Raw genomic sequence first — 16751 nt, forward strand, 5'->3', positions numbered from 1 at the left:
TTGTCTTCCAGGAGCTGCCTGCAGGACACGTCCAGGTGTAACCATTCGCCAGGATTATAGGAAAGTCAGAGCTGGGCTGACAAGGTGAACCAGCATGTTCGCTGTCATCTCTCTCTCTCTCTCTCTCCTTCCATATGGCAGCCACCTGCCAGCATCTACTGAAATAGAGTAGAAATATCAGAGATTGTATGGTGCAGTTTATATTTCCCTGGGCAAGTTCCAAAGCTATGCAGGATTCCGCCCTGCAGTGGTGGCCTTTGTTAATTTAACTGACAAATTCAAGTTGCCCAATGAAAGCTGATTTGGAGTTCTTGCACAACAAACCCGCTCCCCCCAAATGTGGACCTTCTGCAATAAGAAAAATGATGGAGAAATGCAGCAAAAAGTACTTTAAAGCAACCTTGTCGAGCATCTCTGCAAACAAATCAAAGTGAATGCTCCTTAAATAGCCAATATTGCCTAATCGCCTTGCTAAGAGCAGGTCACCCAGAAGTGCCCTTAGTGAGCAATTTCCCTTTGGGAGAAATAGAGCAACTGCTGAGCAGGCAGAGTTATTTTCTGCAGGGGTGGGGGACATTTTTCATCCTGAGGACCACTTTCCCTTCTGGGCAGTCTTCCGGGGGCCACATGCCACTGGGGGGTGGGGCCAGAGGCAAAAGTGAGTGTAGTGATGAATATGAATGTTACTATTATTTATTAATTTGTGAACTGCCTTCCGCAGCCTTAAAAACAGCTAAAATAAGGTTAAAACAACAACAACCAAACTCTACAGGAACAACTGAGTACAATATAGGTTTTAAAAAGAAACAAAATAAGCACCTACGGCAGAGGCCTTTTCATCTAGCTGCAAAAGCTTGTCAAAACAAAAATGCTTCCAATTGCTTTCAGAAAGATCAGCAAGTTCAGTGACACATGTCAGTCAGACAAAAACACTTGAGCGTGTAAAAAAATGCTGGTGCGACCTGGGGAAAGAGGGTACATCCTGGGGGAAACCCCAAGGGCCCAAGATTCCCTACCCCTAGATTATGGGGGGAGCAGTATTTACACACAAGGGGATCAGTTTAATATTTGATGCCACTACTAAAATCATGTTGATAAATACATTAAATACTTACTATTAATCACTTTAAAAAGATCAGTTGATGTCAGTGGGAAGGATTTTGACTGCAATTCTATACTGTCATACCTTGGGTTACAGCTGCTTCAGGTTGCGTTTTTTTGGGTTGCGGACCGCTGAAACCCGGAAGTATCGGAACAGGTTACTTCCACGTTTCGGTGGTCGTGCATGCGCAGAAGTGCTAAATCGCGCTTTGCACATGTGCAGAAGTGCTGATTTGCAACGCGCACGTGCGCAGACGTACATTGCAAACGTGCATCCCGCACGGATGACATTCGCAACTCGAGCTTCCACTGTACGTACTTACCTGGATGTAAGTCCCATTGAACTCAATGGAGCTTACTTATGAGCAGATATATATAAAATTGCAGCGTTAGGCTGCATGTTTAATTATCCCACTGAAACCAATGAAGTATAAATGTGTCACACTTTGGCCAGATTGTGCCCAGTGCTCCCCACCCCCCTTTTAAGAAAAAAGGGTCCCAGTGCTCACCATGAAGTTGTTACAGTAAGTGCCACACTTTTAACATGGGGGGAGGGAGGGAGATGCCAGTACTGTGTACCCTTGAGTACCCCCCAGGAAAAAACACAACGTGTGCCCATTACTTGGAGGTAGGCATAATTGAAAGCAATGATGCATTTAGAAATAAAATTTAGACTGCAGCACAATTTCTAAATGGTAAACAGCAAACCACAATACAATCGCCCATATAAAACTTGTAACACTAAAACCAGAATAAAACTCTGCAAAAGTTATCAAGTCCAGTATTAAGAGCTGGCAAAAGCTTCAGCAAACAAGATATGTCTTCAGAATATATCTAAAACACATAACAGATGACACTTCCTGCACAGCACAGGGAAGATAGTTCCAAGCGTAAGCACAGCGACGGAAAATGCTCATTTCCAATGAATTTGTGATAGGATTACATATGTGAATCATGGCCTGCATATAAAGCATTGCAGGGCCAGTATCTTCTTGTGGAAATTTCATTTTTTTATTGCTTGGTTGGGGCAGGGGCAGGCACAGGGAGGGATCCATTAATCACTCACACAACCACCATCACCACCACAAATCCATTCCTGATAACATACATAAATTTAGGAAGATTAATTCTTTTGTCTACATTGATACATTTATATTTAAATTGTTACTAGATACCACCTTTTAATTCATTTCTCATTAATCAGAGCATCTGAGTGTCTAATACATTAGTGTCCAGTTACTTTCCCTCCTAAATGTTTTCCAATTCCTCTCTGTAAAACAAAAGACAACGAGCATGTATAAAAGCAGACTTCACTAGCTTACTGTCTAATAAAAAACAAAGGTGATTAAAATGCCCTGCTGAGTGGTGGAATTCTATACATATGGAACTGCTCAGAAATACAGTGGTACCTCGGGTTAAGAACTTAATTCGTTCTGGAGGTCTGTTCTTAACCTGAAACTGTTCTTAACCTGAAGCACCACTTTAGCTAATGGGGCCTCCCGCTGCTGCCGCCGCATAATTTCTGTTCTCATCCTGAAGCAAAGTTCTTAACCCGAGGTACTATTTCTGGGTTAGCGGAGTCTGTAACCTGAAGCGTCTGTAACCTGAAGCGTATGTAACCTGAGGTACCACTGTAAGCCTGTGGCGCTTCGTCCCACGCAAATGTGTGTAGGATTGTAGCAATTCCCTTTGCATCAGGACTTTTTTTCCAGCTGGAACTCACCAGAACTCAGTTTCAACACCTCTCAGGTGGGCGCCATTGCCATTCTAAGAGAACAAAGGAGGTGTTAGTGGTGAAAAAAATAGCACTGCTTTGCCTGTTTGTTCACAAGGAAGCCCCACTCAGTGGGACTTACTTTCAGTCCTAAGTAAGTGTTACAGGAGTGCAGATTTAGCCATAAATTCTATATCCAGTTGAACTTAATGAGACTTTGTTGTTGTTATTAACATGCCCTCCGGCATTCCTCAGATGAAAACAGGGACATTTCTCACTCCCACACCAACTGACCCCCCATCTTTGTCCCCCCTCCTGCACAGCATTTCCTATTAGAAGAAAAGCAATGGGACACAGCACACACACCCTCCACCATCCCGAGAAAGCCCCTTAATCCGGATTTTATTTTATTCTTTGGTAAATTTGCAAAAAGAAAAACGCACAGCAATAAATACATTTTAGAAAGGGACGGGATTAGACGCGGATGCACAAAGCGTTTCTATTTTTAAAAAATCAAGACTTCTTGGGCCCTTCCGCTCCCCCTTTCTTTCCACCCAGGGCAGCCTTGCTATCTCCTTGACCCTCAGAGCTGGTACACCACACAGGGCTGAGCCTTGGTGGCAGCGGCCATTCCTCCTCCTTGCCTACTACTCTCCAGCACCTACTACAAGCTCCCCACAGGAGGAGGCCAGCAGTGGCAGCCATGGAGAGGCAATGTGTCACTCCCTCACTGCTGCTGTCCCTTGTCTTCACTTGGCAGTGCTGGCAGGCAGAATAGGGACATTCTGGTATCAAATCAGAAACTGGAACAGCTTTTGGGTTTCCGTGACTGCCCCTGGAAAATCGGGACACTTAGTTCAGTGGTACCTCGGAAGTCGAACGGAATCCGTTCCAGAAGTCCATTCGACTTCCAAAACATTTGGAAACCAAGGCGTGGCTTCCGATTGGCTACAGGAAGTTCCTGCAGCCAATCGGAAGCCGCGTTGGACGTTTGGGTTCCAAAGAACGTTTGCAAACCGGAACACTCACTTTCCAGGTTTGCAGTGTTCAGGAGCCAATGCGTTCGTCTCACAAGGTGTTCGACTTCCAAGGTACGACAGTACTGCATATATTAATCACCTTTTACATGTGTCTCAAGGTGTTTTGCAGACATACCATAAAAAGCTGAAATGGGTTTGTTTTTTTAAGTACAAAAACAAAAGACAATAGGATTGCACTGTAGGTAACCTTTGTGTGTCAGCCTTACCAAATAATTTTCAAGCAATCATAATGGAACGCCACCATTTGATGTTCTGTTGTGAAAGGTAGTCTATCACTTTTTATTCAGAGATTGCTGCATTTTCCACCTCTACATAGCAAACCAATGATCATGCTGGAAAGCAGCGATCTCACTTCTTATAAGCAGTTATGGAAACGCCATATATTTTGTTTCTCGAGATACCTTTCTTGCTGTAACTTTTTTTGTATTTATATTTGTGCAGGTTGGGGAAAGGCCTGTGAAAGGAGAATTTTGTCCTCCACCATACACTCACTATGAGGTGCCTCCAAGCTTTTATCGCTCTGCAATGATACTTAAGCCTCAGTTAGGACTGGGAGCAGTTTCCAGATTACCGTCTGCAAAAAGCAGGATTTTGATTACAAGCCAGAGGTCTTCAGCAAGCTGCATCCATCCCCAAGGGCCAATAGCCAGTTCTCCTCCGCTTTTTCATCCAGATAATTCAGGTAACCATCTTCACTGTCTGTCTTTTAATTACGGTGGTCAATTTATTTTCTTTAAAAAAAGCGGGGTGGGGAGATATCAAAATGAACAGAGCTGGGGCCTGTTCCTAGCATGGTCTAATCATAGCGATTAAGTCTAATAACAGTGATTAAGGTTATTTGCTCAATTTGCGTATAAAACTTCTATCTTGCACATTAATTAATGGATCCACTTCCAGTGTGGGAAGTGTATCCATACAGTCAAATGGTTACTGCAGAGAAGTGCCCTCACTAAAGGGCAAAATTTGTTGGGAATACTCAGTGATCTTACTAATTAATTTTTATAAAATATGTGCCAAAATGAACAATATTTGTAAACAGGTTGTGAAGTTATCCAGTGGCCATGGGTACCTGAGTCTCCACTCAAAACTAAGTTAATTGTGGAATTACTTTGACTCATGCCATCATTTTTATTCTTAACGCAAAATTCAACTTCGTGTTTCTTTTTTTAAGGAAACATGAAAACTATGCCAAATGTATACCAGTTTTGGAACTGAGGGCAAAGATAAGTACTTTTAGGGTCCCCAGAATGTTAACCCAGAATCCCTACTTCTGAAAAGGTTTTTTTCTTTTTTGCATGTATTTGGGATAATAATAGCTGCACTGTCCTGCTTCTTCAGCAAATAGGGCTTCTTTACTATGTAATCCCAACCATTCAGGGACTTCATAGTGAGTCTGATGTTATCATAAGCCTGAATAGTTTGCAATTCCATAATTCCCTGGAAAAGGGCATGCAGGCCTTAAATCTCTGGCTACCTAATTACATTTAAAGATTTTTAAAGGATTTTTTGAGGATGGAAGCCTCTTTGTTGCCGAGATTTCCACAACCTTCAAAACAAAACAAAATTAAATAAAGCAGCAGCAGCAGCAGCAGCAAATTTCACCCTCCATTTGGAGGCACTGTGCATTTCTGAAATAATGTGTCTGACTCCATTCTGATAACAAGATACAATTCCATCAATATGTCCAGTATTGGAAGAATGCACTGTATTGTAAATAATTATAAAAGCATTATGCATAATTTTTTGCCTATACTGAAGGTTGATCTCACCATCTTTGGGAGCTCTGTGTTTGATTGATTTTAAGTTATACAATACTTTTTGTGGAGTGATTGCTAAGGCCAGTACATTTTTCTGGGGGGACGCAGGGGGACGCATACCCCTAAACAATTATTTATTTGTTTATTTATTTCAACTGCATCAGACCAATGTGGCTACCTACCTGAATCTACCCCTAAACATTTTGTGAATCTTTGTACTTTTGCCCATTTGCTGTATTTATTTTCCCTGATTTGAACTATAAAATGGTGATTTTCTTGAGTAAGAGGTTTAAAGACTGTCTCAAGGCAAATCTAAAAAAAATGTAGTATACAGTGGTACCTCAGGTTAAGTACTTAATTTGTTCTGGAGGTCCGTACTTAACAACAGAACCAGACTAAGAATCATAGAAATGTAGAGTTGGAAGGGCCCATGAGGGTCATCTAGTCCAGCCCCCTGCACTGCAGGAATCTTTCACCCAATTTGGGGCTCAAGCCCACAACCCTGGGATTAAGAGTCTCATGCTCTACTGACTGAGCTACCCAGCCTATGCCCAGAGTATTCTGTTTGTGACTACTTGATTGCCTGCAAGTAGTTAATTATATTCCCAGGCCTTTTCCCAAGACTGAAGAATTTACCTTAAGCAGAGTGCTTTACCAACAAGACTAGCAGGCAAAGCTACCAATTACTTCCACCTGATCTTGCCTGATCTTGACTTTCAACTCTAAGCCCCAGCATCTAGACATTTGCAGTATATGCTGAACCACTAACACAATTTTAAAAAGACTTCATCTTGCTGCAATACCTGGGGCAGACCCAGACAGTTTTATCTTCACTTGATGCAGAAAGCTCTTAATTCTTCCACAGCATGGCATACAGGGGCTCTCAAGGAAAGCTAACAGTGTTTGCCCTGAAAGCAGCTGATGCTGATATCCCAGTGCCTCTGTTTTCAGAGAACCACCAAAGCAAGACATTAAAAAGGTTTATTGGTTTCAAGCTGCTGTAGCCTTTGTTGGATGACTGGTTTTTTATAATGTGCTACAGTAGGGGGGAGAGAAAATGGATAATGACATCTTTGTCAGTGGTCAGCATTTAGATAGATGCCCTGGGTGGCCCCTGCAAGTAGAAATGCTCAGTTGAAGCATCTTAACCTTTAAATGAATGAACCAAGACAAATTTCAGAGGTAGGGAGGTAATTCTCTCTTTCTAATACAAATGTACATACCCAAGTACAGTGGTACCTCCGGTTACATACGCTTCAGGTTACACACTCCGCTAACCCAGAAATAGTACCTCGGGTTAAGAACTTTGCTTCAGGATGAGAACAGAAATTGTTCTCCAGTGGTAGCAGGAGGCCCCATTAGCTAAAGTGGTGCTTCAGGTTAAGAACAGTTTCAGGTTAAGAACAGACCTCTGGAACGAATTAAGTACTTAACCCGAGGTACCACTGTAACGTGCTCCACTCCACTTGCCCTGGTCTAGGAAGAGAATTTTTTCCAATAAATATATAGATAGGGGTACACCCAACCCCCAACCCCCTCCTTCTGCATTATGATGCTCATCCCATCTCCCTGAATTGATGGAACTAAATAATTTAAATAGATGCCATGGGAGACTGCTGTTCTACCTGCAGTTTCATAGGCAGTATACCTCTGAATACCAGTTGCTGGGAAATGCGGTTTTATGCAGAATTCACATTTATCTGAGTTTCACAATATGCTCACCAACCTCCCCACCCCCCACCCCCAGATAAAAATGTGTATATTAGGGGAAAGTGGGTATAAAATGTATATATTAGTGAAAATATAAAAATGCATTTTATTAAAATAAATTGCTCGCAAATAAGTGTATTAGGCCAAACTGTATACAAGTTGCACATATAATAGTTTAAATATGCACTAATGTTCACCTTTTTAAAATGCACTCATGTACGGTCCTATCCAGAATCAGTGGACTCCCCAAGTCCCGAACCTGGGAGCCACTCAGCTACAAACCTGATTTATCCATCTCTAGCTGTTACTGCTGAAACTCAGTTCTTTCCCATGGAGCAGCCATCATCATGTCTACTTCAACCCTTCAGCATCTCCCTGCATGATTTGCTGTATTTGCTGTGCCATGGTGAACGCATCCTCTACGGCAGTTTTCAGATGTCCTTATAACTCCAGTTACATCTGTCTTTTGCCAGCCAATCTCTACTTGGAAACACTTTAAAGTCCTCTAACAGGGGACAGCGGAAGCATCAAAGAGACTGATTCTTGTAGAGCACAGACAATGTTTAATTCTGAAACTGCCCTCAGGCAGCTACGAAATGGAGCATTTCTTCTTGCTTATTTTGACAGATCAACTGAAATTAATACCGGAGATTAAAATAACATTGTCTGGATCTCTGATCATTGAAGAAAAGTTGCTGGTAGCTGTAGTCACTCACCCCACTGCTGTTCAGTGAATACTAACAAACTTTGGATAAAACCATCGTGTTTGCATAGAAGCACTTGTCCATGGGAGGCAGTGGAGCAAGTCACAACCAGGACTCAAGAGCAAACAACAATCAGAAGCCAAGGGTAGGAATCAGAATTGAAGAACAAGGCTGGGAACGCAAGACACTCCAGAGCTCAAGCAAAGCACCACTGAGACTGGGAACCTACCTATATTCCATCCTGCCCATGTGGAGCCAATGGCCATCCTGGTGGGTGGAGCCAGACCAGAGCACTGAAAGACTGTGGTTGTACATTTCACCACATGGGGCACTGGCCAATAGGTCCTGACACACTGTAATGAAGTGGCAGGAATCAAAAGACGGATTCTATTATCTCGGCTGTGTAGTTGACTGTCTGTAAGCCATTCAGTTTAGGCCCTGCCTGAAGGCAAGTTAAAGTATTACACTTTCAGCAATTGCTCCACCTTGATGGTGTTCCTGGTGTAACATTTTAAAACTCTTTATGGTGTCATAAGGACAGCTCCTTATCCTTGGGTGTGGTGGTGCTTGAGTACGGATGCTCCATGACTTGGGAAACTCTGAAATGTTTCACCCTCTACGGGGATTGTTATTTGGCACCATGGGGAAAGTCCTTTTTAGTATGCTGCATGAAAAAGGTTGTGATGTTTAAATACGGCTATCCTGTATCTAAAGCAAGCTTTCCTGTGCTGAAAGCCTTCCTATTAGAACCTATGATTTTCTGGAAATCCTTCAAAATGGAGATTATACCCCTGTTGAGCAAGTAATTAGGAAATTCTAAATAATAAAGACATCAGACAGAAGGTGGATGTGCTATAACTCTTCTTTAGAAGACAGTATTAAATTTTACCATTACACTTAATTTGCTGCTGAAAAATGTATTTCCCTGCAGGAGGATGGCACCCTGCCATTAAGTTTCTTTCACATTTGCTCTGACAGCCTAGCTGTAATGTCAGTGCCCCCCATTGAATATAATCCTATCTGTGTTACACTTGGATTTTCTATCAGTAGTCCCAGTTAGTGCTGATTATCATAAATACGGCCGTGTACTGGATTCTCCATCCCATCAGAGCGATGAAGGCGACTTGAGTGGCCTGACCACAGCCAGCCCCACAGCACAACAAGGGCGTTGGCTCCTGAAAACAAAAGGGTTGTCCCAGCCACTGGAGTGATGGCAAAGGAAGCTCTGGAACCAAGGAGAAGGAATATCGCAATTCAGCCACCTAAGGCAATGGAGAAGCAATAGTCTCATGAGAAGCCAGGAGGCCTAAGGGAGCGAACCACACAATATATTAAGGAAGGGGCATTGTCTGAAGTTATTTGCAGCCAGTATTTCTGAATCCATTCAGAGTAAAGCAGGGGAGAGGAAGATCAGGGTGACTTTCTAACCTTCTTCCCTGCACAGCTGAGGCCCCTACAAAGCACCCACCTGGGGTATGTGGGATATCTTTAACCGTTAATATCATTTTTTTCATTTTCATGTTTAAAACCTACAAAAACCAACCAAAGTTATTGTAGTACCTTATATGTTTCAGCTGGAATAGCTCAGTCGGCAGAGCATGAAACCCTTAATCTCAGGGTCGTAGATTCGAGTCCCACATTGGGTGAAAGACTCCTGCATTGCAGGGGGTTGGACTAGAGGACCTTTCTGGTCTATTCCAACTCTACTGAAAAACGCCTGCTCAGCTCTAGTCTAGTGCTTTTAACTCCACTGGTGGTGATGATATGGGTGTGTGGGTGTGTTTAAAAGATGCCAACTTGAAAAAGGCCAAAAGAATGGCCTACTTTAGATCCTAAGATTGTTCGTTTCCAATAAACACAGCACTGTAATGCAATCCTTGCTTCCTGTGTTTTCGTAAAACATTTTTAATTTCTACCCCCAGTTGATCTCAAAAAAGGCCCGAATCCAAATGCTACGAAATCAAACCTTCCCAAGCCGTGTCAGTCTGGACTTCGCCCTCCTGGTTATTCCCGCTTGCCGGCTGCTAAACTAGCAGCCTTTGGCTTTGTCAGGAGCTCCAGTGTCTCGTCGATCTCAAGCAACCAGTCGAATGACAGCGTCCAGAGTGATCAAAGCAGGACAGCCAATCGTAAGTCAGGGAACATTATTCCCACTCTAGATATGAGCAAGGTTCATTGCGGGGGGGGGGGGGGCAGGAGAGAAGAGGATGAAAGAGAAAATTTAATTCCCTACTAGGATGTTTCTAATGGTTGCTTTTTTCTCAATGCACATTTCTGCTGGTATGGAATCTTCTTTGCCTACTTTTGAATGTTATGAAAACAATGATGGATGAATAATTTCGGATGACAAATTGCTTGGATAGGTTTTACTTCTTCAAAAAAAAAAAAAAGGCATCTTGCACAGTTCTGCGTTTTCTTTTTTTACCTGTTTGATGAATTATCCCTCTTACTAGCTGATGTAAGTAAATAAGTGCAAGTAGGTGTCCTGTATCAGCACACAGCAGTTATGAAATACACGCACTTCAGGGGAAGATTATGTGAAGTAAGCAGTCTATTCTTTCTCGTTTGCTCTTGTTCCGTATCTCTCCTCAACGGGGCGAGCCAATCTCGGTTCAAGAAGCTAATGAAACCATGCTAGGGATTTTAAAAAGGATCAGAATTTTGCTGTTCCTCCCCTCTCCCTTAGCTATGGTCTCCTTTTCAGCTGTGGGGGGAAAATCCTTGGCTGAAATGTCACCTCAAATCCTATTTTCTGTTGCTAATGTTAATTTTATTAAGTGCGAAAGAACCGCACGATGCAGACCGTGCTCCTTATGGGATGTATATGCATGTGCCGTGCGCCAGAAGCACAAGCGGGGATTGGAGGATTTTAATTTTTTTCCTAATGCCAGTTCCTCTCTTTGAAGACCAGCTTCAGCGTGAACCGTGTCAATTTCAAAGCAACTGTTATCACTCTCGAAGTGGTTCAAATTGAAGGTGCCAGCTTCCATGAAGTGCCAGAGGCTTTTGGATGCTGTAGAGTCCTAAATCTTTCAGTGTTTATGCTAATTTTAAAATAATTACAATAAATAAAACAAAACCAGGCTACAGCCGATCCTAACGACTTCCTTACGCTTGCATAGTAGGTTCGGTAAACCGGAGGAGCAGCAGTGTGGGATATTGAGCTTAGCGACTACAACTACAAAGATAATGTTATAAATGTAGATGCCTTGATCATGGTGCTCTGTCGCACACTGTAGGATGCGTGGGAAAGGTTTAAAGAGACAGGGCGGAAAACGTACATCCACAGCACAGAGCCCACATAAATGAGATATCTCAAGCCCAGAGTAGAATTGCAAAGAGGGAAGAACACTTGCATCCCCAATGACGAAAAATATTTTATTGGAAATAAACTGTTAACCATTCTTATATCATTATTAAATTTATTAAATTTGTGTGCTGCCCTTTATCCGGAGATCACAAGGCATTTCACAACATAGAAATTCAAAATGAGAACACAAAATGCATAATAAAAACAAAAACAAACCAATAGCCCCCTCTCAAAAACACATTTAGGAGGACATAGAATGTTAATCAAACAAAGGCCTGGTTGAAGAGGAAGGTTTTCGTTTGGTGCCTAAAGCTATTTAATGAAGGCGTCAGGTGAGCCCCCCAGGAGAGAACATTTCTCCAATGGGGAGCCACCACAGAAAAGGCCCATTCTCGTGTTGCCACCCTTCAGACCTCTTGTGGAGAAGGCACATGAAGAAGGGCCTCAGATGATGATCGCAGGATCCGGGTCAGTTCATAGGAGGAGAGGTGAACCTTGAGGTATTGCAGTCCTGAGCCATTTAAGGCTTTATAAGTCAAAACCAGCACTTTGAAGTGGGCCCAGAAACTGACTGGCAGCCAGTGTAATTGGGTCAGGATTGTCATTATTCTCAAACTGGCTTGCCCTGGTGAGCAAGCTGGCTGCTGAATTCTGCACCAGCTGAAGTTTCCAAACCGTCTTTCAAGGCAGCCCCATGGATGACACATTGCAGTAATCTGACCTAGAGATTACCAGGAATTAGGCTATCCCTGTCCAGATCCCTGCCACTGAGGCTACCTATGCCTCAAGCAACAGCAAAGGAACCAGAAATACTTACCCACTCTTACACAACAATACAGTGGTAGCTCTAGCTGCGGGCTTAATCCGTTTCGGGGTGCCATTCCCACTCCGAAAAGTCTGCAACTAGAGCGCCTCTTCCGCACATGTGCATGGCGCTATTGAGCGCTTCTGCACATGCGTGAAGCAGGGGATTGCTTTTGCGCATGCGTACGTGGCAAACCCAGAAGTAAACACTTCCGGGTTGGCCACGTTCGTAAGATGAAAGTCCGTGGCGAGAGCGGAACGCAACTAGAGGTACCACTGTACATTCAGAATATGCCAAAAATGGCTTGCAAGTGGGAAAGTTTGTGTCTTAAGACAGTTGGCATTGGTAAAGGGCTGCTTGAGAGGCTGTCCCATCATTTACAGTACAATCCAACACATGTTTGCTTAGAATAAAGTCCCATTGAATTCAGTTGATCCACTGGGAAAACACCGTCGGTATCATAATTCGGTATCAAAAGCTTTTCATGACCCCTCAAGACACCTGAAATGTGGGGTCACAAAAATTGGGTCACACTCACTTTTACACTTCTCTCAACCCCCGAGGACTGAGCATGGATTAATTCGGTGCTAAGTCCAAAAAGAAGGAAATAAAGGGATATAGGATTACAGACTTTTTTTAAAAAATGATTTTTTTGTTGATACACTAAGAAGAAGAAGAGGAAGATAGGATTACAGGCTTAAGTGAGTGATCCTAATTCCACCGCTCCCTAGCTTTCTGTTAGTGACACTTCCACCTGCCCACCCGTTTGGCGAGTGGAAGGGAAGGCTCTGAGCCAGCAGAGTGGTGCTGGCATCCTTTAATGTGCATAAACTGCTGGGAGCAGGACAGAAAGCTTTCGTGTTTAGGGGTGGGTTTTTTTACTGCTACATTTGTTTAGGTTGTGATTTCTAGGCTTTGGTTATATTGCAATTTGCAGCCAAGCTGACTTTAGGCTTTTACTGAGCTTTTATTGTTGTACTGTATTAGGTAAATTTTATTGATTATTGTGCTTTTTTTGTGCCACTTTGGGTGTTTTTAAGTAGAAAAGTGGCTAATAAATCAATTGCCTTTCCCAGTTTTCTCAGGAAGCTTTTGCTCTAAAGAAGATGATGCCTAGCAATGGTCTATCCTTTGCACGCTGCTAGATATTTGTTGATTTAGGGCAAAACTAAATATTGCATTATTCTCACTTTTTGTTGGTTTTTTAATGCTTAAACTGGCCACTTGTAAGCTGAAGAAAAATCAGCTGCAGAGCTGTAATCGAGAACGCGCTTTCAATCATGCATGCTCTGAAAATGCCCCCATTAGCCCCTGAGGGTGTTTTTTTGCAGAAGCAAAGAGTGCGCAAGGGAAGATTTTCTGGATCTGACCCAAGCTGCTTTTACTTCAAAATGAGTAACTGCTGCTTCTGGGTGAAGCCCCCACGTAGAGGGCATTTCAGTAAACCGATTTTGAAGTTGCCAGTGCCATTATGGCGTAAGCATTCATGGGCTAGAGTAGAGAAATAGGCCCTACATCACAAAAGCTTATTCCTCAATACATTTGTTAGCGTTAACGTGCCCGAAAACACTCTTTTGAGAAAGCTGAGTTTGGGCTCTGTAACCACCTTAAGGGTGCTGGATGATCTGATGTGGACTTTGGCAACCTGCTGCGGTGTTTTATATTGCGACCCATGCTCCTGTAAACTTGCAGATAAACTCAAACATTGCAAAAAAGCCAATGAGCTTCCAGCGACCTCCTTCCAAAGGAAAGCAAATACTGTGCTCTTGGAACATGCCGTGGCTTAGGGAAATAGGGGAAGCATCACAGTAACAGGAGCCTTTGCTTGGAAAAGAAAACCGTGTCAACTTGGAAGGGCCTCACATCCTGTTTAAATCAGGCCGTCTGTTCATATTTCAGGAATCCTTCTGCACACTTAGGATTCTAATACATGCAGGAGATTTTCCTCTCACATGCCAAATTTGTGGCAGGGCCAAAAATAGACCTTGGCAGTTCAGGTGTCTCTAGAGACTGTGCTATTGCCTCACCTCCCTGCTAGACTGATTTTTCTGAACAGGGAATGTATGTCAGGGAACTGTGGAACAAAACCCACATCTTTTGCACACCTAAAAATACTTTCCTGTCAGAACTACAGCATGGCCTTGGCTTTTTTGTATTCTGACAGCGATGCATCTTGCATTCGACTGTGTATATTATATAAGTGCATCAAATAACACCATATGTGATATTAGCATATTAGTGAACTGAATTCTTTTTTCAAATCACTTGGCTTTCATTGAATAAGGCCAATGAAAACAACAGAGGGGTAAGGCAATAGAATGCATAACAATAAATGTGTTCTGAATAAAACATATATTGTTTAATTGCTGCTCTTGAATAATTGTATTATGGAGAGGTTCTCATTCACATTGACTTCTGCTCTTTGTGGCTTACAGAAAATCTGAATCTGAATATTCTGTGCACTAGTCATTTTAACGCCTTCACCTCTGAGGTGCTAATTACTTAAATTTGGGGGATAGCTAAAGATGCCCAGGCATTTGGATGAGTTTGATGCAATGAAACCAGTTACTGTCTGATTTATTGCCTGTTTGCTTGCTTTATTTAATATTTATTGACATTTATAGCCTGCCCTTTATCATGCAGTCCCAGGGTGGGTTACATACAGTTCAAAACAAGTAAGGGATATAACACATACACATTACTAGGCCAAAACCAAATCAACAGCAACCAGAAACAGTGTCAACACTGTAAATGAAAGGGAGATTCTGATCTTGTCCCCCACCTCAAGGCCTATGCAAAAAGATGCATCTTGTCCTGATGTCAAAATGCTCTTTGAAGAGAAGTGCATTCCACAATCTGGGGCCATCACAGAAAAAGGCCCTGTTATGTTCTGCTGCCCCACAAAGTTCATAAGACAGCAGAGCTTATCAGCAAGGCCTCACCTCCAGATCTTAACACCTGGGCAAGTCTGCATGGGAGGGGGCATTCCTTCTGATATTTGCAACCCAAGTCATTTAGGGCTTTGTATGTCAATGTAAGCACCAGCTGTGATTTCAGTAGTAATTTCTGTTTGATGTTTTACATTTTCTTTAATGTGATGGTTATTGTGATCTGGTTTTTTAACATTACTTTTAGATAATTTTTTTATTCTATTACATTCAAAAAGAAAGAAAAGTGTGAATAAGAAGAGAGGGGAAGAAGAAAGCTTACAAAGTTTTTACTATATTAACAAAAAAGAATTATATACGGAGAAGCAATATCTGTCACTTTTTAATGCCAATATATTGCAACCTGTTTCAAGTTCAGTTTTATGTTGAAATCCACCCTAGAGTCATTAAATGATAAAAGGGTGGATTTATAAATGGAATATATAAAATTGATAGTCAAGTAACAAAATGGCAAATGCTAATTCCAGTAGAATATTTATTTCTTATCCCTTCTGTGCGATGCTGGCAAAATGTGACTTTACTCACTAAAGCACTCAGGTATATAAAGAATCCAAAAAATCTCAATGGTGTGTAGACTTTGCCTTGCTTCTTGTTCGGAATATATGGCGGACAAATTAATTGGTGGGTTTCTGGATGAAACATTGGCTCTGGATCCCTTCCAGTCCGGCTTCCACTCTAGTCATGGGACCGAGATGGCTCTGGTCGCCCTAACAGATGATCTCTGCAGGCAGCTGGATCGAGGCGGGTTGGGGCTGCTGATTCTTTTAGACCTGTCAGCAGCCTTCGACATGGTTGATCATGAACCTGGTGGTCCTGGAGCACCAACTCACTGATGTGGGGATCCAGGGCACAGTCCTTCAATGGCTGCACTCGTTTCTCTCTGGTCGGGGACAGAGGGTGGCGCTTGGGGGGGAACTGTCGTCACACCACTCCTTGGTGTGTGGAGTGTCGCATGGTGCGATACTCTCCCCAATGCTTTTTCATCATCTTTATGCGCCCCTTCGCCCAGCTTGTCCAGAGTTTTGGTTTGGGCTGCCATCAGTATGCTGATGACACCCAACTCTATCTGTTAATGGATGGCCATCCTGACTCGGCCCCAGACACACTGATCACATGTTTGGATGCTATGGCTGGATGGTTACGTGGGAGGCAGTTGAAGTTAAATCCTTCAAAGACAGAGGTCCTTTGGCTGGGTCAGGACGATATGGGGTTGGGGGGGCAACTCCCATCTCTTGCGGGGGCGCAATTAGTGCCAGCACCGGCCGTTAAGAGTTTGGGTGTAATCTTTGACACCTCCCTTTCCATGGAGGCGCAGATTGCAGCTATAACAAAGGCAGCATTTTTTCATCTCCGCCAGGCTAAGCATTTGGCTCCTTACCGCTCTTGCCCTGACCTAGCCACTGTGATCCACACGACGGTCACCTCCAGACTTGATTATTGTAACTCACTCTACGTGGGGCTGCCCTTGAGACTGACCCAGAAACTTCAGCGGGTGCAGAATGCTGCGGCGAGACTCCTTACGGGGTCCTCGCCGTGGGATCACATTCACCCAGTCCTATACCAGCTGCACTGGCTCCCGGTAGAGTACAGGATCAGGTTTAAGGTTCTGGTTTTAACCTTTAAAGCCCTATACGGCCTAGGACCCTCGTACTTACAGGACCG

At 43.0% G+C, this 16751-nt stretch overlaps 1 protein-coding gene across 3 annotated transcripts in view; it reads left to right on the forward strand.

The window, feature by feature from the left end:
- The window catches only part of MTUS2 (microtubule associated scaffold protein 2), a 305328-nt gene that overhangs the window by 107353 nt on the left and 181224 nt on the right, over positions 1 to 16751 (forward strand). For all 3 annotated transcript variants that reach the window (XM_081860085.1, XM_081860086.1, XM_081860084.1), the window contains 2 exons: positions 4297 to 4537; positions 9949 to 10155. In XM_081860085.1, the coding sequence (XP_081716211.1) occupies positions 4297 to 4537; positions 9949 to 10155 (448 nt within the window). The remainder of the gene's footprint in view (positions 1 to 4296; positions 4538 to 9948; positions 10156 to 16751) is intronic.

The sequence above is a fragment of the Podarcis erhardii genome (genome assembly GCF_964252035.2).
Source record: "Podarcis erhardii genome assembly, chromosome: 4".
Taxonomy (NCBI): domain Eukaryota; kingdom Metazoa; phylum Chordata; class Lepidosauria; order Squamata; family Lacertidae; genus Podarcis; species Podarcis erhardii.